General features: G+C 33.2%; 2 protein-coding genes across 7 annotated transcripts in view; one reads left to right on the forward strand and one right to left on the reverse strand.

Annotated features, from left to right (window-relative positions):
• LOC120426802 (probable beta-hexosaminidase fdl) overlaps window positions 1-27,805 on the reverse strand; it is an 86,737-nt gene that overhangs the window by 16,183 nt on the left and 42,749 nt on the right. The window lies entirely within an intron of this gene.
• The window catches only part of LOC120426803 (uncharacterized), a 39,371-nt gene continuing 14,317 nt past the window's right edge, over window positions 2,752-27,805 (forward strand). Inside the window, exons 1-3 of one of the 4 annotated variants that reach the window (XM_039591588.2) lie at window positions 2,752-2,821; window positions 15,982-16,077; window positions 16,150-16,418. In XM_039591588.2, the coding sequence (XP_039447522.1) occupies window positions 16,237-16,418 (182 nt within the window). In that variant the 5' untranslated portion in view covers window positions 2,752-2,821; window positions 15,982-16,077; window positions 16,150-16,236. Of the gene's footprint in view, window positions 2,822-14,864; window positions 15,772-15,981; window positions 16,419-27,805 lie in introns of those variants that run through there. The other 3 variants (XM_052711092.1, XM_052711091.1, XM_039591589.2) reach the window with 3 other exon arrangements.

The following is a 27,805-nucleotide window of genomic DNA, read 5'->3' on the forward strand; positions in this document are numbered from 1 at the left end:
AAAACATAACTTCATTATTTTTGATATGTTATGTAAAATTTTCCGAGGAATCAGGTAAAACTATTTTCAGACATAGGCTCTTTGGTCCCGAGACCTTCAAAACAGCATTTTAAGTTTTTATACGACCTTTTCAAATGTTAAGCTAGATTTTGAAACTTATTACTATTTTTCCCAAATAGCGTCAGACACGGACGACGAAACAAAGAGAAACGTAAAAAGTAACTATTTCAAAACTTTTTTTCGTAAAATCGCGATAACTCGTGATGTCTTCATAAGCAAACCCCTTATGTCTATATATCAAAATTTTTGTAATTGTCTGCTCTACAACTTTGTAGAACATTGTTACACTCTAAAAAAATAACCCTGCAAAGTTAGAAAAAACACGAAATTTTAAAATGAAAAAAATTGTTCTAAATGAAAAAATGACCCTTCTGGAACAATGTAGATTCGAAAATAACATTAAATTTCCCATAAAATGACATGTTCCAAATTTTTTTACAGTCGAGTAACGGAAAATGGGAGAATTTTTGAAACTTTTTTAGTGTTTTTTTCGATGAAAAATACGTTTATTTGGAATTCTGAATACGCCATCAAATCGGGCGTCTAATTTTACATATAAGTCCCTTTGACACCAAATTTCTATCTCATCACCGTTCCAGGCTGCAAATTGTTGAAAAACGCCTCTTTTTTCGCATGTTCAAAAATGGAAGGGGTCGTACCGCCCCTCCGTCACGAGATATCAAAAAACGGACCTCGGATTCGTGATCAGGGACAAAAGTTACCCCTTAGGACAAAGTTTCACGCAAATCGAAGAGGGATCGGGGCAACTTTTCCGATTTCGTGTGAGTTGGTAGAGAATTACCCCCTTCGCTTCTCGCTCGGTTTCCTTCAGCCTTCGATTGGAATGGGTCGTCAAACGTCAAACGTCAAAAGGCTTGGTGCGTTTGTTTTTTTGATGGCGCTTGCTAGTTATTTACATGTTTCGGGATTATTTTTCAAGTGAGTCACCAACTAATGAGCAAAAGAACATGTTGCCAAAAGTTGGGGGCAGTTTTGAATCGAAAGCGCCGTGAAAAAGTAAGCGAAAGTGAAAAGTTGATGTTGGCGATATTCATTAAGTGTTTGAGGGTTTCTCGCGTGTGTCATTGTGTGTGCCAACAACACGATGAGAAATGGTCTCGCAAAAGAGAATTTACGATCAATAGTGCATTCAATTTGATCTTTTTGGCCAGTAAGTGGCATACATTTGCGTGCTTACTCGAGGCGGTGCTGTTGCTGGTAAGTTTATAGCCTAAATAGTATTTTTGGAGCTTCAATCGAGCATCAAACTCTCCATATGACGAAGATAGGTGTTTGATTGGAAAGGGTATATTTCCCCTAACTCTCAGTTGGTGTATTCTCCTAATATTTCAAAACTTTCTTCAAAGAATCAACTTTGATTTTTATTTTTTTTTATTTCCAATTTTTACTGCCAAAAATTTCATTGAAAAAATATTGCCAAAAAAATTGTTTGGAAAAGGAAAAACACTTCCAGAAAACATCCTTTGAACTAGATATTTCTGTAAAATTATTGTTCCCGCTGTAATTCCATTCGACGTCAAGATAAGTGTGAAACTCCGAAACAATATCGAAACGTGTTACTTATTTAAACAAGTGCTGAAAAGTTGAACTATTCAGCGCTAAAATTGAGCTAAAAAGTGCTTTTCAGTTCGGTTATCTTTATGGATGAAAAGTAGGCCGCTTCGTCAGTCGAAAACTTTTTTTTTGCATTTCCGTCGTGAAACTACTTACTTTTCCTGTCATTCTTGAACGACGAAATAGCCTACTTTTCTGTACCAAAAATAACAGAATCGAATAGCAACACTTTTCAAAATAAATGCTGAAAAGTTCTACTTTTCAGCACTCAAATGGGTGCTGAAAAGTTGAACTTTTCTGCACTTGTTTCGAAAAGTAACACTTTTCAACATTTTTTTGATTTAAACGATTTATTGATAAAATACATGAAAATTTGACATAAAATTTCACTCAGTGTGTGTTTTTTGGAATTGCAAAAAATTTTGTATGGAACTCGTTGCAAAACTTGATTTTTTCAGCACTCTTCGTATTTATCCAATTCGGTGAATCTTGTTGGATAAATGTAGGTACGACACGTGCTGAAAAAATCCTCTTTTTGCAACTTGTTGCATAAACTATTATAGTAATATCACAAAATTTTAGTTTTGGAATCACATATTGGTGAAAGACTTAACACCTATTTTATTTTAGCTTTTTTTTTCTTTTTGTGATCACTTTTGCTTCAACATTTTGAAAATGAGGTTTGAAAACAGTATTTTTTATCAATATTAGGAATAACTTACGATAATCATACAATTTTTTAAATGCAGTTCAGATTTGGTTATCTGATGGCTTTCGGAAATTCAAAAATGTCATGGTTACATTCGCAACGATTCACCTCCACATTCAAACCGTTACATTTCCTCGAGTCATCGTGCCCTCGCAATGAATACATTAAAAAAAAACAATTCCACAAACGCACCACCAAACCCACCACCCGTCTCCATCAAAACGGCGCGCGAAAACGCGGAAGGACTCTTCACCACGACCACCCACATCCGGCCCAACTGAGCGGCGTTGTAATCCGCCTTCGCTTCGCGTTTTCACTCTTCCCACTCTCCCCCTCATCCTATCGCTGTGCCTGTTGATGGGCGCGAGGAAAAATGGAAAAACACTTTTTCCCGCACAACTCAGTTCCCTCCAAGAAAGCGTCGCGTCAACAGCTCCAGAGCGCAAGCAATGGCTTGAGTCGGAGCTTTCCGTCCCGGTGCGTGAGTTTTTTTTGGTACACCAATCTCGCAGGACTCGCAGCTCATTTATTGTGATTGTGGTGGTTGGTTCGGTTGGGTAGGGTAAAGGTACCAAATTAGTCGGAAAAACTTCGGCATGGCTCCCCTTGAGTAGGGAGGCGGCTTGTGGTGAAAAGTTCAAAAGTGTTGTTTTGTTTGTGCCACTCCATTGCCATCACAACCGCTCGCAGGCTTGCAGAAACGGTGGACGCGCGACACCGTTGTTGATAGTGCTGATGATGATGATGACGACGACCAGCGAAACTATCGGCCTTACGCTTTTCAAGAACTCGTCGAGGTGAAGGGCTTGGGATTAGCCGCAGTTCGCGGTCATCATCGACGGCACCTCCTGCGTGTAGGCAAATGACACCGGCTGACAAAAAATGAGTGATGGTTGATAATAAGATGAGTTCATACTAGTTTTGCTGAGAACCCAGAATTCTAGAGCTTTAAAAAACTCGTTTCTTTTTAATCAGTAATTAACAGCAAAATTAAAATTGTCACTTTGTAAAGTAATATTAATTTTATTTGCGAATTTTTTTTTAATTATTTGTAAATTTAAATGTTGTAAATTTCCTGGGAATTTGCGAAATTTTAGCGGAAGTCTGTGGGTAATTCTCCGCCAACTCACACAGCAGTTGCCCCGACCCCTCTTCGATTTGCGTGAAACTTTGTCGTAAGGGGTAACTTTTGTCCCTGATCACGAATCCGAGGTCCGTTTTTTGATATCTCGTGACGGAGGGGCGGTACGATCCCTTCCATTTTTGAACATGCGAAAATAGAGTTGATTTTCAATAATTTGCAGCCTGAAACGGTGATGAGATAGAAATTTGGTGTCAAAGGGACTTTTATGTGAAATTGTACGCCCGATTTGATGACGTAATAAAAATTCCGAAAAAACGTATTTTATCGGAAAAAACACTAAAAGTGTTTTAAAAATTCTCCCATTTTCCGTTACTCGACTGTAAAAAATTTTGGAACATGTCATTTTATGGGAAACTTAATGTACTTTTCGAATCTACATTGACCCAGAAGGGTCATTTTTTCATTTAGAACAAAAATTTTCATTTTAAAATTTCGTGTTTTTTTCTAAATTTGCAGGGTTATTTTTTAGAGTGTAACAATGTTCTACAAAGTTGTAGAGCAGACAATTACAATAATTTTGATATATAGACATAAGAGGTTTGCTTATAAACATCACGAGTTATCGCGATTTTACGAAAAAAAGGGACTTTTATGTAAAATTTTACATAAAAGTCCCTTTGACACCAAATTTCTATCTCATCACCGTTTCAGGCTGCAAATTATTGAAAAACACCTCTTTTTTCGCATGTTCAGAAATGGAAGGGATCGTACCGTCACGAGATATCAAAAAACGGACCTCGGAATCGTGATCAGGGACAAAAGTTACCCCTTAGGACAAAGTTTCACGCAAATCGAAAAGGGGTCGGGGCAACTTTTCCCGATTTCGTGTGAGTTGGTAGAGAATTACCCATTTATCTTTTTTTTGTTTATGTCTGTTTTTGGTAGTATTTGGCCTATTCTCCCACCTCCTATCATTATCATTTTGCCGATCTTGTTTTTAATTCACTTTTTTTCAAATTTTCTGCTATAAAATGGCACCATTGTCATTAAAAAAGCAAAATAAATGCGAAGATGCACTTCCTGGGACAGTGGAAAAATGCATACTTCTTTTACTTAAAATTTTAAGAAATGTTAGTAAAAAAATACAGCCAGAGTTGACCCTAAAAAAAATGACATTTTTTAAAACATTTGCAAAGTCACATATAACACGAAAAACTTCCAACCCACAAATTTTCTAAAATTTGAAGAGGTCTTCTTTCCAATGCTTTTAAAAAATCAAAAATTGGTTGAAAAAATTGATTTTTGGCGATTTTTAAAATCGAAGCCCGCCTAAAGGCGAGGTTTGGTTGTAGAGGGTTAATTTCTCATTTGTTGTTCAAAAATTCCGAATTTGTTAAAGTTTGACTTCAAATGCAAACATTGTATTAAACTTTTATTTCCACAAATATTTTTGAAAAAAAACTTGACGGAAAGGGAAGACAGAAATTAAAAAAAAAAGATTTTCAGTGGTGTAAGCCATAACCTGTTTGATATAGAGCAGTTCTCTCAGATTTCGGTCATTCGATTTTTTTTGTATTTTTTAATTCGACTGAAACTTTTTTGGTGCCTTCGGTATGCCCAAAGAAGCCATTTTGCATCATTAGTTTGTCCATATAATTTTCCATACAAATTTGGCAGCTGTCCATACAAAAATGATGTTTGAAAATTCAAAAATCTGTATCTTTTGAAGGAATTTTTCGATCGATTTGGTGTCTTCGGCAAAGTTGTAGGTATGGATACAGACTACACTGGAAAAAAATGATACACGGTAAAAAAAAATTGGTGATTTTTTTATTTAACTTTTTATCACTAAAACTTAATTTGCAAAAAAACACTATTTTTAATTTTTTTTATTTTTTGATATGTTTTAGAGGACATAAAATGCCAACTTTTCAGAAATTTCCAGGTTGTGCAAAAAATCTTTGAGCGAGTTATGAATTTTTTTATCAATACTGATTTTTTCAAAAAATCGAAATATTGGTCGCAGAAATTTTTCAACTTCATTTTTCGATGTAAAATCAAATTTGCAATCGAAAAGTACTTTAGTAAAATTTTGATAAAGTGCACCGTTTTCAAGTTAAAGCCTTATTAGGTAACTTTTTTGAAAATAGTCGCAGTTTTTCATTTTTTAAAATTAGTGCACATGTTTGCACACTTTTGGAAAAAATATTTTTGAAAAGCTGAGAAAATTCTCTATATTTTGCTTATTTGGACTTTGTTGATACGATCTTTAGTTGCTGAGATATTGCAATGCAAAGGTTTAAAAACAGGAAAATTGATGTTTTCTAAGTCTCACCCAAACAGCCCACCATTTTTCAATGTCGATATCTCAGCAACTAACGGTTCGATTTTCAATGTTAATATACGAAACATTTGTGAAATTTTCCGATCTTTTCGAAAAAAATATTTTCAAAATTTTTAAACCAAGACTAACATTTTAAAAGGGCGTAATATTGAATGTTTGACCCTTTTGAAATGTTAGTCTTGGTTTAAAAATTTTGAAAATATTTTTTTCGAAAAGATCGGAAAATTTCACAAATGTTTCATATATTAACATTGAAAATCGGACCGTTAGTTGCTGAGATATCGACATTGAAAAATGGTGGGCTGTTTAGGTGAGACTTAGAAAACATCAATTTTCCTGTTTTTAAACCTTTGCATTGCAATATCTCAGCAACTAAAGATCGTATCAACAAAGTCCAAATAAGCAAAATATAGAGAATTTTCTCAGCTTTTCAAAAATATTTTTTCCAAAAGTGTGCAAACATGTGCACTAATTTTAAAAAATGAAAAACTGCGACTATTTTCAAAAAAGTCACCTAAATATGGATTTAACTTGAAAACGGTGCACTTTATCAAAATTTTACTAAAGTACTTTTCGATTGCAAATTTGATTTTACATCGAAAAATGAAGTTGAAAAATTTCTGCGACCAATATTTCGATTTTTTGAAAAAATCAGTATTGATAAAAAAATTCATAACTCGCTCAAAGATTTTTTGCACAACCTGGAAATTTCTGAAAAGTTGGCATTTTATGTCCTCTAAAACATATCAAAAAATAAAAAAAATTAAAAATAGTGTTTTTTTGCAAATTAAGTTTTAGTGATAAAAAGTTAAATAAAAAAATCACCAATTTTTTTTTACCGTGTATCATTTTTTTCCAGTGTAGTCTGTATCCATACCTACAACTTTGCCGAAGACACCAAATCGATCGAAAAATTCCTTCAAAAGATACAGATTTTTGAATTTTCAAACATCATTTTTGTATGGACAGCTGCCAAATTTGTATGGAAAATTATATGGACAAACTAATGATGCAAAATGGCTTCTTTGGGCATACCGAAGCCACCAAAAAAGTTTCAGTCGAATTAAAAAATACAAAAATTAAAATTGAAGAAAAAAGACCGATTTTGTAGAGAATTGCTCTATATATTTTTCACTTGTTTACTACTTTTACACATAAGGCTGCTACAATTTTCCCAAATATTTTTCCCAAAAACATCAAAATTTCAAGGAAATGTTTGATTTCGTTCGTAAATCGTAAATTTTCGATTTATACAAACGAATACAAAAAATCGCAGAAATGCAAGGGGCAATAACAATTATTGCTTAGAAATTAATTTTCATTGATATAAAAACATATTCAATTGATTATCTGAAGAGCAGTTCTCTCAGATTTCGGTCATTCGATTTTTTAGTTTTTTTTTAATCCGATTGAAACTTTTTTAGTGCTTTCGGTATGCCCAAAGAAGCCATTTTGAATCATTAGTTTGTTCATATAATTTTCCATACAAATTCGGCAGCTGGCCATACAAAAATGATGTATGAAAATTCAAAAATCTGTATCTTTTGAAGGAATTTTTTGATCGATTTGGTGTCTTCGGCAAAGTTGTAGGTATGGATATGGACAACACTGGAAAAAAATGATACACGGTAAAAAAAAAAATGGTGATTTTTTATTTAACTTTTTGTCACTAAAATTTGATTTGCAAAAAAAAACACTATTATTATTTTTTCATTTTTTGATATGTTTTAAAGGACATCAAATGCCAACTTTTCAGAAATTTCCAGGTTGTGCAAAAAATCTTTGAACGAGTTATGAATTTTTGAATCAACACTGATTTTTTCAAAAAATTGAAAAATTGGTTGCAAAAATTGTTCAACTTCATTTTTATATGCAAAATCAAATTTGCAATCAAAAAGTACTTTAGTGAAATTTTGATTAAGTGCACCGTTTTCAACTTAAATCCATTTTTAGGTGACTTTTTTTGAAAATAGTCGGAGTTTTTTTTTATTTTTTTAAATTGGTGCACATGTTTGCCCAATTTTGAAAAAAAATATTTTTGAAAAGTTAAGAAAATTCTCTATATTTTGCACTCTTGAACATTGTTGATACGACCCTTAATTGCTGAGATATTGCCATGCAAAGGTTTAAAAACAGGGAAATTGATGTTTTCTGAGTTTCACCCAAACAACACACCATTTTCTAATGTCGATATCTCAGCAACTAATGGTTCGATTTTCAATGTTAAGATATAAAACATTCGTGAAATTTTCCGATCTTTTCGAAAAAAATATTTTCAAAATTTTTAATCCAAGACTAACATTTCAAAAGGGCCAAACATTCAATATAACGCCCTTTTTAAATGTTAGTCTTTGTTTAAAAATTTTGAAAATATTTTTTTCGAAGAGATCGGAAAATTTCACGAATGTTTTTTATTTTGACATTGAAAATCGGACCATAATTTGCTGAGCCCTCGAGTTGAGCCTGCGCAGAAATTTTGTTGGTTGGTGTAATCGATTGAGAAATGGCATTCTGTACTAAATGGCTTGTTTATTCTTAAAAAAAACCCCGGGATTAAACGTTATGTTCTCTAAGCTTGAAATCGAAGCACCTATTTCAATTTATTTTATTTATTGTTTCAATGATAATATTTATGTATTGTCCCCTGATTTTTTGGGAAAAACATGAAGTCTAAATGTATATTGGAATAAAAATAAGATGCTTATTAAAACTTTATTGTTATGTTTAAAAACCTCATTTTAGATGAATGCTGATAATATTTAAAAAAAATAGCTAAATTCCCGAGATGAATAAATGTAATTAATACTTAAAAAATATCAGGAAAAATCCCTAAAGCGATAACCAATGAAGTGGAACATTTCAGTTCAAATTCATGAAAAATAAGAAAAGAAACCTGTAGAACTAGAACGCTACATCACGCTATTTTTTGTTTTGCCCACCAGTGCTCGGCCATCGAATCGAGCGCCAAATGACGATGATGTTTTCAAATCGCAGGACTACACGTGTACGAGGTGGCCGCCCCCCACGCGTACCGGCGGCAGGTCCTGACGGAACCTCCCGTCAGTTGGCGTTACACCGTTGACTTCGCCGGAGGGTTCTGCCTTCCTTAACCTTTCTTTTTCTTTTTGGGTGATGGTGTAGTGTGTCAAACTTTGAGTGATGTTTTTGATGCTGACCTTTTCGGTGGGTGCGAAGTGAAAAAAAAAACAAAAACACGCTAAATTATTTATGAACGCCGGTTTTTTTTTTGTTGGCGGAAAGACGGAGGAAAAAAATTCGCGCGAAACCAAAAAGGAATCGCTTGAAGTCGTTAGACGCGCGCGATAACGAAGAAGCGGAAGTGACTTGTGTAAGTTCCGTCTGCATTATCGATTCTAGTACTACATCACGTCATCGTGTTGGCAGAAGTTAGCAGCAGGATGGGAAAGTGGGGAAATCTGATCAAGAGTGTGTGTAATAGAGTGGAAAAAAAGTGTGCCTATAGTGTGTGTTTAGTAGTGAGGAGGTGAAGAAGACCGCAAGGATTCGAGGCAGAAATGGCAGCGAGAAGAGGAAATTATGCGATGGCAAATTAACATTTATATAGCTGTTAAGGAGGGCTGTTATCGGCGGCCGGTGGAAAGTGAGGGCGAACGCGTGCGATTTGAAGATTGTTGTGGGACTTTGTGGGGAACGAGTCAACTTCTGCAAGAAACAGTGGCACTACTGTGGGATGCTCGTTGATGGTCGAATGGGAAAAGATTTGGGAAACAATTTGAACTGTTTTCTAGCTCGGTCACAACTCTAGAAGGTGAAAACACGACTCGTGAACAGAGAACTTTACATTTATGTTTTTTCAACTTATTGTGGCAACATTTTATATTTAAAAAAGTTGTAAAGGTCAAGTCAAACATGAAAATAATAAAAATATTCAATCAGAAAACCGTCAATTTCAAAAATCATTGGTAGGGTTAGTGAAATTTCACGATTTCGCGGACAGCGTGAAATCCGCGAAATTGAGCATTGTCCGCGAAATTCCGTGAAATTTTATGTTTGTGTGAAAATGTAACAATTTTTCATAAAATAACTTATCAAACTCAAAAAGGAATAAAAATAATGTTATGAACTACTGTAGAATTGAGCGAGTGAATATCCTGGTTTTATTACTAATATTAATGATTTAATGATTTTTGACGGTTTCGTAGACGGCGTGAAATTCGTGAAATTTGTTAATTTTCTCAAATCATTGACTGCAAATATGGGCCAAAAAAATAAAAAAATATAAATATTGAAATAACAAGCCATAGTTTCAACATTTGCATGGAAAAAGTGTTTAAAAATGCATTTTACACTAGTTCAGTAGTTTTGCATTTATTAGTTTTCAAAAAATGTAAGATTTGACAAAAACAAAAATTTTAGCAAAAAAAAAAACATTTTGCGATAACATCGAAAATTTTCAAAAATTCGAAAGATTTTCAAATCAACCCAAACATTTTTAAAATAATACCAAACCTTCTTAAAAATGGAATGGAATTTTAAATTTATTTCAGCTGATCCATTGAAATTTTTAAGTTTTTCGAAAAAATATTTTTTTCATCCCCTGATTTTTCGGGCCAACTTCGAAGGGAAGGGGAGGAGGGAGGGACAAAAACTTTTAATAAAATTTGTACCAGCCTAACAACTTAATAAATATTTCATCCAAAAAGAAAAGAAATTTTATTAGTTTTCAATTAAAAAGCTTGATTTTATATGTGTGTCAAGTTGATATGAACCATTTGAAGAAATGTTGAGATTTTTGAGTTTTTCAGAATCTATCAAAATTTAGCAATATTTTCATTCGCTGTATTAAAAATTTTAGTGCTATTTTATTTGAAAGGCATAGTTTTGAAAGAAATTAAAAGAATCAAGCTTTGTTTTATTCAAAATAAAATTAAGAGTATTTTTTATCTTTGGAATCATATTTTAAAAACATAACACATTTTTTTTGTGCCTGTTAAATTTTAACGATATTTGTTTATTTGGGTGGATAATTCCCGTGGAAGTTAAAAAATACTACTTTTTGTTTTATCTTCTCATTTAGAATTTAAATTTCGATTTCTTAAAAATTATATTATTTTTGCAAAATGTTTATAAATTTAGTTTTTGAAAAATGGGCTGAGACCCTTAAAAAATATGTTTAATGGGCTAAATGACGCAGAAAATTCAATTTATTTTACTCATTTTGACTGGACAAATATAGCTATGATAGGAAATTCAATAAAATGTAAAATTATATAACGGAAGCAAATTAGCGAAAACATTTGAGCTTTGTTAGTCGAATATTAAAAGAGCAGTTCAGTAAATAAGAATACGCGTGCCCTACATTTTGTTTCAAAATATATATAGAGCCCATCCAATAACAAGGATTTTTTTTTTTTGAAAATTGGAAGAATTTTTTTGTCGCATTCAAATTTAGTAAAGATTTTTATGCATGATAAAACATAATGAAGCATAAAAAGTAGTTTCTGTGATTTAAACATAGGATTTTCCCAGTTATTTTAACATTTTTCAAGTTCCGCGAAATTTGGTGTTTTGAAATTGAGGTCCCCGTGAAATTTGAAATTTTCGAGCGTGAAAAATCACTAAGCCTAATCATTGGTATACGAATTTTACAAATTTAAAATTTAATAATTTAAAGCCGATATCGTCACAGATAATCTCTACATCTTGAGAATATTAGTTCAAATTTGCAGCTTAATGAGTCATCCAGTCATTAGATATCGTTGGATCCATAAATAAATTCGGTATTTCCAGAAAATAACTATGTTGCATTTCGCGTAGTAAAATTTGAAGCGATATAGCATTTGTTTTATGAATTTACGCCTTTGCGACCGTTGGTTTCAAATTTTTCGTTACAGGCACACGGCTTGTTTTCTGGGTAACCTTAAGAAGAAAAAAAATAGTCATCGCTACTTTTAAATGTGTTTTATAGGAAATTTTCTCAGTTTTCCAATGCTTCTAAGAGCGAGAAATTTCTGAGATATCTTTATTTTAAGTTTTTTGTTTTAAAATCCTTCATCATTTATAGGAAACTTTTTATTAACAGTTCAGGAAACTTGTCAAATGATGTGTTTTATGTGTCATTTGATCATCAAAATGTGCCAAATAAGACAAGAAACAACTTTGTAAAAGGTTGCAAATCGCTAAACATTTTAAAAATTAAGTTTTAACCGAGTTTTTAAATATGCCGGATTCATTAAAATCAGAAAATCGTATTAAAATATATGTTTACTAGAATTAATAGATTATTACATAATTTTTGTGTAAAAATATCAGTCGTCTGCTCTGATTTAGCTTGGATTTAGCTGATACAACCGAATTTTTTGCAGGTTTGAGATTGTTAAGGGTAATTAGATTATTATTAATAAACATCAGATTTCCTTAACCAAACATTTACCAGTTGCATGGATACCAAAACATGTTAATAACTCGAAATTGAACTACAAATTACTGTGTAGAGTTTCAGGGGAAATACTTTTCATGAGTAGGAAAGTTTATTTTTTAGTTTTTTTTATGCATGAAATGATCAAGTAATAAGCAATGTAATCAAAGTCTTATCTATTTTAAAAACGTTTTACGAGTATCTTGAGTTTTGTTGAAATAGATTGTAATGAAGGCTTCTGTTTGATTTTTTGTTGAAATTAATATTTTATTTTTGTTCAACCAGAAAAACATGATTGTGGATGTGTTTTCAACATTATCACTTGAAACACACGAATTTTATTGCAACTTTTAAAAGCATTTTCAACAGTAAAACATTTAAAAAATATATATTTACTTTATACTCATTAAACTATGACTTTTGAAGCATGCAACAGTAATTTGTAGTACATTTTCGATTTGAAATCATGTTTTGTACCTTTTTCCTGGTTCATGCTTGTTTATGGAAATATCATATTTATTCATACAAATGCAATAATACCCTTAACAATCTCACACCTGCAAAAATTTTGGTTGTATCAGCCAAATCAGAACAGACACGTGATATATTTCGACAAAAATTATGTTATAATTTATTGATTTCAGTAAAATTTTCATTGAAATACGGTTTTATGATTTTAATTACTGAATAAATCCAACAAATTGAAAACCCAGTTAAAATACAATTTTCAAAATGTTTGGCGATTTGCAACCTTCTACAAATTTGCTTTTCGTCTTATTTTGCACATTTTGATGAGTAAATGACACATAAAACACATAATTTGACTAATTTCCTGAACTGTTTTTAAAAAGTTTTCAATAAGTGATGAAGGATTTTAAAACGAAAAACTTAAAATAAAGATATCCCAGAAATTTTTCGATGAAACATTTCGCTGTTAGAAGCATTGGAAAGCTGAGAAAATTTCCTATAAGACACATTTGAAAGTAGCGATGACTATTTTTTTTCCTGATAAGGTTGTTCTAGAAAATACGCCGTGAACAGTTATATAACTGTCACAAGTTTTGAAATTATAAAATAAAATATAAGTCAACTGGGTACACTTTCGGACTCGACCTTCACCGATTTGGACCAAACTTGGAGGTACCGATTGGATCATCACTCTTTCTTTGGCTCCGCCCTTTTTGTGATCATTTACTAAAAAACTTTTTATTTTTTACTCGTAACTTTCCAACTATCAGACCAAAAGACGTTCTTCTGGCTGCATTTTAAAGGAAAATGTCCAAAAAGTTCATTAAAAACAAAATATCAACCCTCAAATGCCTTCCAATATAGTTTCTTTGCAGTTTATGGTTTAAAACGTGATTTTCACCCATTCCTTATATTTATATATATTTTATTTGATCACCATCGTGTTCCCCGGACAATTTTACATAAGAATCAATGCATATCTCAAACTAAACCAAACCATTGCCGAGAAACAGCCCTTCAAAAATAAAAACTTAAAATTTCCTATACAATAATAAGCACTTGACCTACGCTTGCGCTCAAGGCCTACTTTCAGGGGTTAGCATTTCAATGCACTGGAACATGGCGCAACCAGTTTTGCAATGGAAGTTCAGAGTTTATAGGGCTCTGAATAAAGGCTTTTGAACGGCTTTTTCTTGGCAATGGTTTGGGTTAGTTTGAGATATGCATTGATTTTTATGTAAAATTGTCCGGGGAGCACGATGGGGATCAAATAAAATATATAAAAATATAAGGAATGGATGAAAATCACGTTTCAAAACATAAACTGCAAAGAAACAAAATTGGAAGGTATTTGACGGTTGGTATTTTGTTTTTAATGAATTCCTTGGAAAATTTTCTATAAAATGCAACCAGAAAAAAAGTCTTTGGGTATTATAGTTGGAAAATTACGAATAAAAGAATGGAAAGTTTTTTAGAAAAAAATCCAAATAGAGGGCGGTGCCAAACTTGGGATTCTGTTAACTGTCGATAGATAAACGTCCCCTCCAAGTTTGGTCCAAATCGGTGAAGGTTGAGTCCAGAGAGTACCCAGTTGACACAGAATGACCCATATTGTAAAAAGGTTAAGAGGTTTATTTTTGCAAAGAGGTATGATTATAAAAAAAAATTAAATTTACTCTCTTATTAAAGATTGAAAAAGCAAAATTACTTTTCTAAAAATTACAGTTCAAAACAAAAAAAAAAATGGCAGTGGAATCAGAACATTTTTTTAAACTTTTTAGATGAAAAATACGTTTTTTCGGAATTCAGCGTACGCAACTCGAAATACTTGAAAATAGACCACAGATTTGAGCAAAGTTTTACGAAAATCAAAAAATGGTCAGGCATTTTTCCGATTTTGTGTGAGGTTATGGAGAATACCAAATGAAAAACTCGAAATTGATTTAAAATTATTCACTTCATCCATTTTATTTTTTCATGTTATTAAATCACCTATTTAAAAATAAAAAAATAAATTCTCCAGTTAAACTTTTTTATTACAGAAAAAAACTGAAGTTTTATTGATACTCGAGTTAAATTTAGTTATCATGTGTATGCTTTTATTCAAAGATTGAGTGTTTAAAAAAAAGTTTTTATCAGTTTAACAAAAATGCTTCTATAAAATCTGTTCTTCAGAAATAGAATTTGAACCCCGATCCACCACTTACGAGGCAGACCTGGCTCGGTCAACTTCAACACAAAATCTACGTTTATCGTCAAGCCCCCGAGACAGTCAAAAGCAATTAGAATGCAATCAGTGCCGATACGACTGGCCGGATGATCATAAATCTTTCATCACCCGTCAATGCCGTCAGTTACTTCGGCCGCCCATTGATGGATCCAAAAATGTCACCGATTACTAATTCAGTGGCAATGGGAATAAATCAGGCCACTGAGCTCAATTACTTCAGCTTTCTCCCTCACCCAAATCAAAAGCAAAGGAAGCACGCACGTGTCGAAAGCATAACAGGAAATACACTTTCGTCCTTGTTGCTCGAAAAACTAAATCGAAATATCATTTCCAAATTAACGACTGAGCCCAAAAAACGCAATCACGGGGGGGTTGACCTATACCGGCAGGCAGTGACGTCCATTGGTGAGGGGCTTTTGGTGGCAGAACATAAACAAAATCAGAGGTTTGTGGAGCTACCAGGCCATTGAGTGGCGGCGTTTTTCGGACGCGTTTTACGACAACACTTTGAATCAAGAGGAAGTAGGATCATGTGACTTTAGGAAACTTAATTTGTCAATTTCAATCTGTATGATCAAATAAAATTTGCACATTTTACTCCAGAATCATTTGCTCCAAATTTTTTAAAGGTTTTGATATTAATTAAATACCAAAGTCTCATCTTTTGACCGGTCTCTAATCGAAAAAGGAAGGAAATTTTTCGGAAGCGAACGTGACGGAACGAATTATGCGCTGTTATTCACATACCATAACTCGTTAATACCTCATAGAAAAGCCATCTCGCCGATAACCCGTAATCCTTGGGCGCGAGTGCGCGTGTGACGTGGTTGGGGTGGCATTTTAAGACACACATGAAAAGGACATCGACATCGAAACTGGAGATTTCGGCAGCGCATTCTTTGTAAGTGGTTTGACATTTGTGGGCATCGTAAAGACCTTTAATGCTCAATGTGTTGTGAGCACAAGTTTCTTCTTCTGGAAGAGTGGATTCGTCTGGCACTTTCACCAAACAGTTGTTGACGAAAGTTCGTATTACTAGTTCTTGTGCCCGAGTGGAATATTTTGCCGACGACATTCAAAACCGTAAGCTTGTTTTTGAATGGATTCACAGATGAAACGTGCCTCGGATATCGAAAACGCGGATTTCGTTGACTACAATTCTACAGTTTTGCCTACGGAATACCGCGGAAATCCCATCACGTAACAGGTCTTTGTCCCACGCCAGTCTACAGGAAGAATTCTAATGTTGTGTGTGATCTGATATCCCTTTCACTTTCAGTAATCGAACGGAAATCAGTACATTAAAGTGCCATTAAGTGAGATTATTTGAAGGAACCAGTGAGGTGAGGAAGGAAAAAAGGGCAAAATGTCGAAACGCCTCGCCGTGATTGCGGCGGTCAGCACCCACAACAGTCTGAGCAACCACACGGTGTCGTACACGAACATGTACACCAACCAGACTACCGTCCGAGGCCATCACTACTCGCACCAGGGGCTGCAGTCGATGCGGCCGGGAGCCCACGGGAATGTCAACATTATGCTCGGCGGGTGAGTACTACTTTTTGAATATTTTGGCTTAAATAAACCGTTTTCAATTTTCAAATTCCTGTTTTTTTACACCAAGTACAAGTAAAAACTTGAAAAAATATTAAAATACCTTTTTTGGCAATTCATTTGTGAAACTATAAACCTTTCCTGTCCATCACGATCGAAGAAACGGCCTACTTATCTGTTCTAAAAATAAGAGTATCGAAAAATACAACTTTTCAATATAGTTTTGATTTTCACAGTGAATTGACTGTTTTTCGGAATTGCAAAAAATGTTCTATGGAACTCGTTGCAAAACTGGTAAACCTAATTGGATAAAAAAATCTTCTTTTTGCAACTTATTGTAACTACCTTTGAATGCATACCCCTACTAAAATTGTTATCTGAAAACCCCTTTTTACAACCTAAATGAGCTTTTATGGAGCAATTCCAGTCCAAAACAGGATTTTTAGGTGCTTTTTTCTCGACCCTCTCCGATTTCAATGAAACTTTGTTGACATGTTATCCTATTTTACACTGGTTCAGTTGATTTGCAATCATTAGTTTTCAAAAAATGTAACATATGACGAAAACAAAAATTTTAGCGGAAAAAAACTTATTGCGATCATAAAAATCGAAAATAAAAAAAGAAAAAATCTAAGATTTTAAAATCAGCTAAAACATGCTAAAAATGATTCTAAACGCAGGTGAATGCAGTTTAAATTGATTTCAGCCGATTTCACTAAAAAATTCCATTGTAATTTTGAAGTTCTTTAAAAAAAAATTTTTTTTGCCCCCTGATTTTTCGGAACAACTTTGAAGGGGAGGGGGGATATAACTTTAAATAAAATTTGTACCAGCCTAAGCATTTATTGCAAGTGAGCAAGCAAGTTTATATCAAAACATTAGCAGCATAATTCGTTGAAATACTGAGAACGATATAAAACATTTTTTTCAAATCAATATTGAAATAAATTTCAGGAAAAAACGAATGACATAATTTGATTGTTTATGAGTTTATTGAACTAAAAAAATCCTTAAAAATTCTTGAAAAACTGGAATGTTAAAAGACTGCTTATTGGATAAAGGTCAAATAGAAAACCGCTAATATTTGAAAAAAAAAAACAAAAACATTCCGACAAAACAAATTAAATGGTTTTAAAAACAAAATTAAAAAAATATTTTAGAAAATGAACTTTTTTTGAATAACTGCTCATATTTGAAAGAAGAGCAGTTCTCTACGGAATCGGTATTTATTCTTTAATTTTAATTTCTGTATTTTTTAATCCGGCTGAAACTTTTTTGGTGCCTTCGGTATGCCCAAAGAAGCAATTTTGCATCATTAGTTCGTTTATATAATTTTCCATACAAATTTGGCAGCTGTCCATACAAAAATGATATGTGAAAACTCAAAAATCTGTATCTTTTGAAGGATTTTTTTTACCGATTTGGTATCTTCCGCAAAGTTGTAGGTCTGAATAGGGACTACACTGAAAAAAATGATACACGGTGAAATTTTTTTTGGTGATTTTTAATTTCACTTTTTGTCACTAAAACTTGATTTGCAAAAAAACATTTTTTTTTAATTTTTGATATATTTTAGAGGACATCAAATGCCAACTAATCAGAAATTTCCAAAATGGGCAAAAAATCTTTGACCGAGTTATGATTTTTTAAATCAATATAGATTTAAAAAAAAATCGAAATATTGGTCGCAAAATTTTTTAAACTTCAGTTTTCGATGTAAAATCGAATTTGCAATCAAAAAGTACAATAGTGATTTTTTGATAAAGTGCACTGTTTTCAAGTTATAGCCATTTTTGGGTAACTTTTTTAAAAATTGTCTCACCCAAACAACCCACCATATTCTAATGTCGATATATCAGCAACTAATGGTCCGATTTACAATGTTAAAATATGAAACTATATATTTTCAAAAATTTAAAATCAACACTAACATTTCAAACGGGCCAAACATTCAATATTACGCCCTTTTGAAATGTTAGTCTTGACCATTTTCAAAAAAGTTACCTAAAAATGGCTATAACTTGAAAACGGTGCACTTTGGCACACCAAATCGATCAAAAATTCCATCAAAAGATACAGATTTTTGAATTTTCACATATCATTTTTGTCTGGCCAGCTGCCCAAATTTGTATGGAAAATTATATGAACAAACTAATGATGCAAAATTGCTTCTTTGGGCATTCCGAAGGCACCAAAAAAATTTCAGCCGGATTAAAAAATACCAAAAAAAATTGAATGAACGAAATCTCTGAGAATTGCTGATAATATGACAATGAAGAATAGGTTGTTTTTTTATTCAAATAAAAATAAACTCCCAAAATATTTTTGAAATTGAGCTTATTTTTCAAAGAACTGCTCATGTTTGAAAGAATGGAAAAACTCACAATAACATTATGACAATCAATAATAGGTAATTTTTGGAATATTTTTTTAGTAGTCGCATTTTTTTAAAGAACTGCTCATGTTTGTAAGAATAGAAAAACTCACAGTATTATTACAAAATATCATTACAAGAACTAATATTTGTTGCAGAATGGAAAACTTCTCGAAAAAGGGTTTGTTTATTTAAAAAAACATATCTTACTTACAGGATGGATGAACTGTCACAAAAAAAATCGGATGTGCATGTAAGAAAATATTTTTTTAAAGAATATTTTAGAAGTTTATAAATATTAATATTAGTTTCATTTTTTCACATTCGACCTTTTGTCCTTTTCGACGTTTTGTCCATTCGTCCTTTTGTCCACTTTCGACCTTTTGGCATTCGACCTTTTGTCCATTCGACCTTATGTCTTTCGACCTTTTGTCGCACATCCATTTCTTGCACTTCTAATATTTATGTATTTTTTAACAAATATGACGCTGATTTAAATGATGATTTTCCTAGTCCGTTACACAAAAACCATTTCCATTATTATAGCACACAGATATCATGCCTCAAAATCACCCGACTGTATAACGGCTCCAAACACACGCACACACACATACATCCGGCATTCCCCACGAAGGAAGAGGCCGCACATAATCAAAATGAATGTCACCACCAGAAAACCGTCGGACCCGACCGCCCGAACCCAGCACGACAAAAGTCCTTCCCGCAGTAGACAAATTACTATTAGGATGCGAAATGTCACAACTCGTCCCTTAGTGGATGGGACAGAACACACGAGACAAAAGAAGTGGAACTCGACTTTGTTTGGTTTCTCTTTCGCGCACTCTTTTGGGTTGAATAAAAGAAAAGAGACGACAGAAAGTGTGGCCACGTGCTCCCCACGTGGACTGAGCAGGGTGGGAGCGATTGCAGCGACAAAACATAACCCACTAAGTCGTGCGCTTGAAGGGTTCGTTCTTATGTTAATCGCTCGAAACAGAACAACTCGAAATGTCAGAATGGGGTTTTTTGTTATTCAGAATAGGACATGACACTGCATGGAAATTGCATTTTTTTCTGATGATCAAATTTATGTTTATTTCTTGAACTGTTTTGCCTTTCCAAAAGGATCTCACAATCGCTGAAAATAACTTCCTTGCTTTACGGAAAACCATCCACCGTTCCTCAAATTGCGGCTACAACCACATACGATATTACTCGTTCTTAGACGCAAAGGGATTGCAAGGACATTTCCTTCTTTTAATCGCACACCTCAGAAAGGGTGACAAACGACACACGGCAAACGGAACCGAAATCAGTGCTTGCAACCTCCCCCGCCGCGGCATATATATCAAGATGATTGATGCCAAGGAACACAAGATGGTAGCACCAGTGTGGCGGCGACGTAACCGTAATCAGAAACACGTTGTGTGAAATCTTGGAAAGCCTGCTCCGCCCCTCCCCCTTTCCCTTTCTGCCGCTTCCTGTCAACGGCCTTCATTTTTCGTAATTTTCACTCTTGCATCCGTTTGTCACACTTTCCGGGAGTCTCATTTTCTCCCGCCGGGGTGGGATTTGTTGATAAAGGGTTGTTAGAAAATGCGGTGATGAAAAATTTTGATCAATATTTGTTTTGCTTCAAAAAGCATGTTTTGATATCTTCAGGTTTTCAAAATTATTCACTTCCGATATTCAGATATTTAATTGAACATGTTTTATAAAATCTTGAGCTTGAATTGGAAATGCCAATTCTTTAAATCGGGCCTGGTACAATATACGACTCAAGTGGCAGGTTTATGTTAATGGCATCGACTTAAAATAATATCTCTTTCGCTTGTTTCAAAATCACTCTCTAAATACATTATCATGCCTTAACTCCATCCAAAAAAACATACCTGTGGTATTGGTGTCCTTTTCGACCCAAAACACTATTATTTATTTCAAAAATCTGGCTTTGACCAAATCTTGTTGTATTATATGTCTTCATGAAACTAAAAAACACAAACATCTAAGGTGAATTCATCGCTCAACCGGTTTTTGGAGACACTTCCAGAAATGAGAGTAAAATGCTCATCAGGAATCCTTACTAATCGGGAGTTTGAATCTTGTTCATGGATTATAAAGTTTGAAAAACAGCAGGCAAATCCGCTGTTCACACCCATTTGACATGTTTGTCTTGAGTCAAACATTATTTAAATTTTTTTTCGAAAAGATCCTAAAATTTCACATATGTGTAAAACATTGAAAATTGGACCATTCGTTGCTGAGATATTGGGAATGTTTGGATGTTGTTTTTTTTCTTTTTATTCGCTGTATTTCTGTCTCTTAGGCTATTTTTTCGAAATTTTCTGAACCTTTCGAAATATTAGTTTATGTAGCAAATTGCAAAAAGAAAAAAAATCAGCGCGTGTCGTACATTTACCCAACGGATTTACCGAGTTGGATGAATACGACGAGTGCTGAAAAAATCATGTCTTGCAACAAGTTGCTTACAAACTTTTTTGCAAACTCTGAAAAACGTTTTTTGAATGGAGTTTTATGCCAAGCAGCCAAGTGTTGAGTAAATTTACCGTCCATAAGAATAAAATTAAAAATTTTACTTTTCGACACTATAGAGCTGAAAAGTAGAATTTTCAGCACTAGTAAAGGCTATCAAATGCCAACTTTTCAGAAATTTCTAGGTTGTGCAACAAATTTTTGACCGGGTTATAAATTTTTTAATCAATACTGATTTTTTCAAAAAATCAAAATATTGGTCGCAACAAAATTTCAACTTCATTTTGATGTAAAATCAAATTTGCAATCAAAAAGTACTTCAGTGAAATTTTGATAAAGTGCATCTTTTTCAAGTTAAATCTATTATAAGGTGACTCTTTTGAAAATTGTCGCAGTTTTTATTTTTTTTTAATTAGTGCCCATATTTGCCCACTTTTGAAAAAAATATTTTTGAAAAGCTGAGAAAATTCTCTATGTTTTGCTTTGTTGAACTTTGTTGAAACGACCGTTAGTTGCTGAGATATTGCTGAGATAGGTTTGAAAACAGGAAAATTGAAGTTTTTTTAAGTCCCACCCAAACAACCCACCAATTTCTAATGACGATATCTCAGCAACTAATGGTCCGATTTACAATGTTAAAATATCAAACATTCGTAAATTTTTCGATCTTTTCGAAAAAAATGTTTTCAAAATTTTTAAACCAAGACTAACATTTTAATAGAAGTTTATGCAACAAGTTGTAAAAAGAGGATTTTTTCAGCACGAGTCGTACATTTATCCAACGAGGTTCACCTAGTTGGATAAATACGACGAGTGCTGAAAAAATCGAGTTTTGCAACGAGTTACATACAACATTTTTTGCAATTTCGAAAAACACCCATTGAGTGAAATTTTAAGTCAAATTTTCATGTATTTTGTCAATAAATCGTTTAAATCAAAAAAAAATGTTGAAAAGTGTTACTTTTAGAAACAAGTTGAACTTGAACTTTTCAGCACCCATTTGAGTGCTGAAAAGTAGAACTTTTCAGCATTTATTTTGAAAAGTGTTGCTAATCGATTCTGTTATTTTTGGTACAGAAAAGTAGGCTATTTTGTCGCTCAAGAATGACAGGAAAAGTAAGTAGTTTCACGACGGAATTGCAAAAAAGTAATATTGAATGTTTGGCCCTTTTAAAATGTTAGTCTTGATTTGAAAAAAAAATGAAAATATTGTTTTCGAAAAGATCGGAAAATTTATTTTTTTAAATAAAAATATTTTTTAAAGTGGGCAAACATGTGCACTAATTTAAAAAAAAAAATGAAAAACTGCGACTATTTTTAAAAAAGTCACCTAAAAATGGATTTAACTTGAAAACGATGCACTTTATCAAAATTTCACTAAAGTACTTTTTGATTGGCAATTTGATTTTACATCGAAAAATGAAGTTGAAAATTTTTGCGACCAATATTTCGATTTTTTGAAAAAAAAAATCAGTATTGATTAAAAAAATCATAACTCTTTCAAAGATTTTTTGCACAACCTGGAAATTTCTGAAAAGTTGGCATTTGATGTCCATGTTTTAAAGGAGAATAAAAGAAAATAAAAAAAATAAAAAAGTGTTTTTTTTTTGCAAGTCAAGATTTAGTTACAAAAAAATAAATAAAAAATCACCTAACCGTGTATCATTTTTATCCTGTGTAGTCATTATCCATAACTACAACTTTGTCGAAGACATCAAATCGATCAAAAATTCCTTCAAAAGATACAGATGTTTGAATTTTCATACATCATTTTTGTATTGACAGCTGCAGAATTTGTATGGAAAATTATATGAACGAACTAATGATGCAAAATGGCTTCTTTGGCTTTGGGCATACCGAAGGCACCAAAAAAGAATTTCTACATGTCTTCATCAATATTTACAACTTTCCGAAGACATCAAAGCGATCAAAAAAATCCTTTAAAAGTTAGATCGTTGCAAATATTTTTCAAAGATTATTTCGCCCCCCCCCCCTCCCCTTTCAAAAATTGTCAAAAAAATCAGGGGACAAAAAAATATTTTTCTCAAAAAAAAATGAAAATTTCAATGGAAATAGAAGTCTTATCATCTGAAATCAATGCGTTGATAATCATTTTTAGCATGTTTGGGCTCATTTAAAAATCTTTTGAACTACTATGGAATTCCAATGTACATCACCGCACAAACTTTTTTTTCTCGCAAAAAAAAAAAAAATTGTCAATGCTTAGAAATTTTTAAGAAGCTTTTGATTGAAAAAGAACTGGACAGATGTGTAATACATTTCAAAACACTTTTTTCATTCAAATGTTGAAACCGTGGCCTGTAATTTCATTTTTTTTTTTTTTGCTCGGAAAATTTCACATAACATATCAAAAAATTTGCGATGTCGAACCGTACGTTTCGAAGATATGATTTAAAAAAATAAAAACAAGGTTTTTCGACGCGCCATGGACAAAAAAAGGAAAATGACGAAATCGACAAAAAACAAAAAATGCGTCTTTCAATTACGAAAATTTAGATACCCAAACATGGTCATCGCTGAAATTTTAAAATTAATCGCAGTTTTAGTGAAAAAAAAACTGTTTTTTCTCTTTTTCGTCATTTTCCTGTTTTTGCGCGTGGCGCGTCGTAAAACTCAGTTTTTATTTTCAAAAAAATCATCTCTCGGAAACGTACGGTTCGACATCGCCATTTTTTTTTTTCAATGTTATGTGAAATTTTCTGAGGAATCCTATAAAAATATTTTCAGACATAGGCTTTTTGGTCAGACACGGTCAAAACGCAATTTTATGTTTTCATACGAATTTTTCAAATGCTAAGCTAGATATTTGAAACTTCTTACTATTTTTCCCAAATAGCCAAACTCATCACCTTTCTTTTGCGTCTAAGTCAGCTGAAATCGGATGAAATGGCGCGGAGACATGATTTTTTGACAAAAAAAGTGGTTTTTGCGAAAAATTACGAAAATTGCCATTTTTCGAACCACTCAGGAAGGAAGGAAGTTAGCAGTGAAATTTATGTTAATTGGAGTTTCCCACCAGCTGGTTTGTTGTTAATTATGCGTACAAATAACATAAAGCCTACATCCGAAATAAATTCAAAGCTAATTAGCATTAGTGGCAAGCATGTCAGCAAATATAATTGTTTCTTAATTGGCCATCAAAAGTCATTAAAGGACTCGATCTTTATCGCGGAACTTCACATCCTCCTCCGCTTCAGTTCGTCCTTTCAAAAAAAAATCGCGATTCGCGTGACTTTCGTGACTTGAACCCGGCCGGGGTGCGTTTTCTGTCTGACTGTTTGCGAGCGCGCATTCTGGTGTAACAAAATTAGGAAATTTGTAGCTCACTTGTTAAGATCGTAATCGCATTGGAGAACAAACTTTTTTGAGAGTGGTGGATTTGAGTTGCACCGCGCTATAGTTGAACTGCTGAACTTGTCCGGAGAAGGTGTGTGACGTGGGAGGCTTATTTGGTATGCAAATGGGTTTAATGTTTGAAAAATTAAAAGTGGAATAAATTAATTCCGATACTCTGGTGTTTGCGACTCGCATAAGTATGCTGATACCTTGCATTTGGGTGAAACCGTTTGCTGAGAACTGTTCGTGACAAGTTCCGTCTGTTTTGAGTTGTATCTAGTGATGGATTTAGTTCCATTAGCGGAGGGCAATTTATTTAGCATTGCCATTTCCATATCACGAGGTCACCGATAAGGACCTGCTGTTGAAATTTAATATAAAACTAGAGCTTGCAAAAGTTTTTGGTGAATATTAAATAATATAAATTTACCAAAATACTACGCTGAAAATTATTTTCTTGACTGAATATTTTTTCAACCTTCCTACCCGGGCAAACAGTAATAACAAAATTCATGACATTTCAATAACAAATACTGTTTAAATAACAGAACATGTTATGGAATCTTCTTGGAAAATCCATTTTTGCATGAGAGTTAAATAACAGTTTATGTTATCATAACAAAATTTGTTATTGGTCTGATATTGGATGAACGCCAACACAACTTTGGAATAACATTTTTTGTTATGACAGAATACCTCCAACTGTTATTGGGATGATCGGATTAGTTGTTAAACTAACAAAAAATAATAGCAAAGATTTGTTCGAAGAATAACTAACAATTTTATTAGTCTGTTATTACTGAGCAATTCCAGCTCAAATCAGGATTTTTTCTGGTACTTTTGTACCCGACCCTCTCCGATTTCAATGAAACTTTGTAGACATGTTATCCTAGGCCTATATAAGTCATTTTTGTGTATATGGAGCCAATAGTACTCGAGAATAACATTTGAGAAGGGCGTAAGGTATTTAAATATTTTAGTATTTTGCAATTTAAAAATTACTGTATCTCGAAGCCGTTGCATCGTATCAAAAAGTGGTCAAAACAAACTTGTAGGACATTTGACGGGCTTTCTGATAGAATTACACTGAAACAAAAATACACGCGACTTTTATGTCATTTTTCAATTTTTCAAGTTTAAAAGTTAAATTTGAAGGTGATGTCACGATTTTTTTTCGCTCAAAATTTTTGAGGAAATACCCTAAGATGTTGTGGCAGTGCGTGGCCGAATGGTTACGCTGTCCGCTTTGTAAGCGGATGATTCTGGGTTCGATTCTCATCTGCTGCAACCTTCCATCGGATGAGGAAGTAAAATGTCGGTCCCGGCCTTGGTTGTTAGGCCGTTAAGTCATTCCAGGTGTAGGAGTCTTCTCCATGCCATAAGTACAAACAACACACCAAACCAAGCCTACTCCGGTAGAATCGCTGGCAGCGGTTGGACTCACAATCCAAAGGTCGTCAGTTCAAACACTGGGGTGGAAGGTTCCTTGGAGTAAAAGAGGTTTGGGCGCTCTCCCCATTCAAGCCTTCGGACTCCTAGGTTCGAGCAGAAACTTGCAATAGAGACCACAAAAGACCCGGGGTCGTTAATGTGGATGGTTTGATTTGATTTTGACCCTAAGATGTTACCAAAAGACTGACGAAAAATGCAGGATGGTATGTCTCTCCTAAAAAAATACAAAAATCATTTACTAAAACTGTTTTTTTGAAAAGTGGTCTAAACGTCAAAATTTTTAAAAACCGGTGGTGGGAATCGATTTCCCAGATAATTTTACATAAAAGTCTTCATATTGACCACTGTCCTATGTCCAATCCTTGGGAAGATACAGCGGTTTAAAAAATAAAAATGTTGAAAAAACGGAATTTTTGGTGGTTTTTGGCATTTTCTATATGACAGACTTGGTTTTTCAGTCTCGTAAATATTTTTACCGGAAAGCTCGTCCAATTTCCCATAAGTTTGCCTTTGACAGCTTTTTGATTTATATCGTTTTTATATTTACGTAATCAAATTTACTATCCTGGTTTCTACCACACTGAAAAAATATTCTATTTTCAGTTATAAGCAATGTAGTTAAGCTTATATCTGTAAGCCCTTACATCCAATTGAAATGCTGTCAAAGGCAAACTTATGGGAAGTTGGACGAGCTTTCCGTTAAAAATATTTACGAGACTGAAAAACCAAGTCTGTCATATAGAAATTTTCAAAAACCACCAAAAATCCCGTTTTTTCAACATTTTTATTTTTAAAACCGCTGTATCTTCCCAAGGATTGGACATAGGACAATGGTCAATAAGGAGACTTTTATGTAAAATTGTCTGGAGAATCGATTCCCACTACCGGTTTTTTTTTTAATTTTGACGTTTAGACCACTTTTCAAAAAAACAGTTTTAGTAAATGTATTTTGTATTTTTTTAGGAGAGACATACCATCCTGCATTTTTCGTCAGTCTTTTAGTAACATTTAAGGCTATTTCCTCAAAAATTTTGAACGAAAAAAAATCGTGACATCACCTTCAAATTTAATTTTTAGACTTAAAAATCAAAAAATCTCATAGATGTGGCGTGTATTTTTGTTTCAGTGTATTGTTTTCAGAAAGCCCGTCTAATTTCCTACAAGTTTGTCTTTGACCACTTTTTGATACGACGCAACGGCTTTGAGATACAGTAATTTTTAAATTACAGAATACAAAAATATTTAAATACCTTACGCCCTTCTCAAATGTTATTCTCGAGTACTATTTGCTCCATATGCACAAAAATGGTTCGAAGAATAACTGAAAATGTTATTAGTCTGTTATTACAATAACAATCCAATAACAAAAAAATAATAACGACGAATAACAATTCTTGTTATAAATAACATAAAATGTTATTGGCCTGGTATTTTCTAATATCAAAAAATATTATTCCCAAGTTATTTCCGTCTGCTCGGGTCTGTTATAAATAACATAAAATGTTATTGGCCTAGTATTTTCAAATATCAAAAAATGTTATTCCATAGTTATTTCCGTCTGCTCGGGTAGTGGATTCCCTGCCAATAAATAAAAATGTAAATTTCTTGTACAAATGCTACACTTAAAAAAAATAAAAGTACCAAATTCCTAAATTCTAGGAATTTTGGCTCCTTTCCTTATTAAGTAATCCAAAAAACCCAATTA

This window comes from Culex pipiens, chromosome 3 (assembly GCF_016801865.2).
Source record: "Culex pipiens pallens isolate TS chromosome 3, TS_CPP_V2, whole genome shotgun sequence".
NCBI lineage: Eukaryota > Metazoa > Arthropoda > Insecta > Diptera > Culicidae > Culex > Culex pipiens.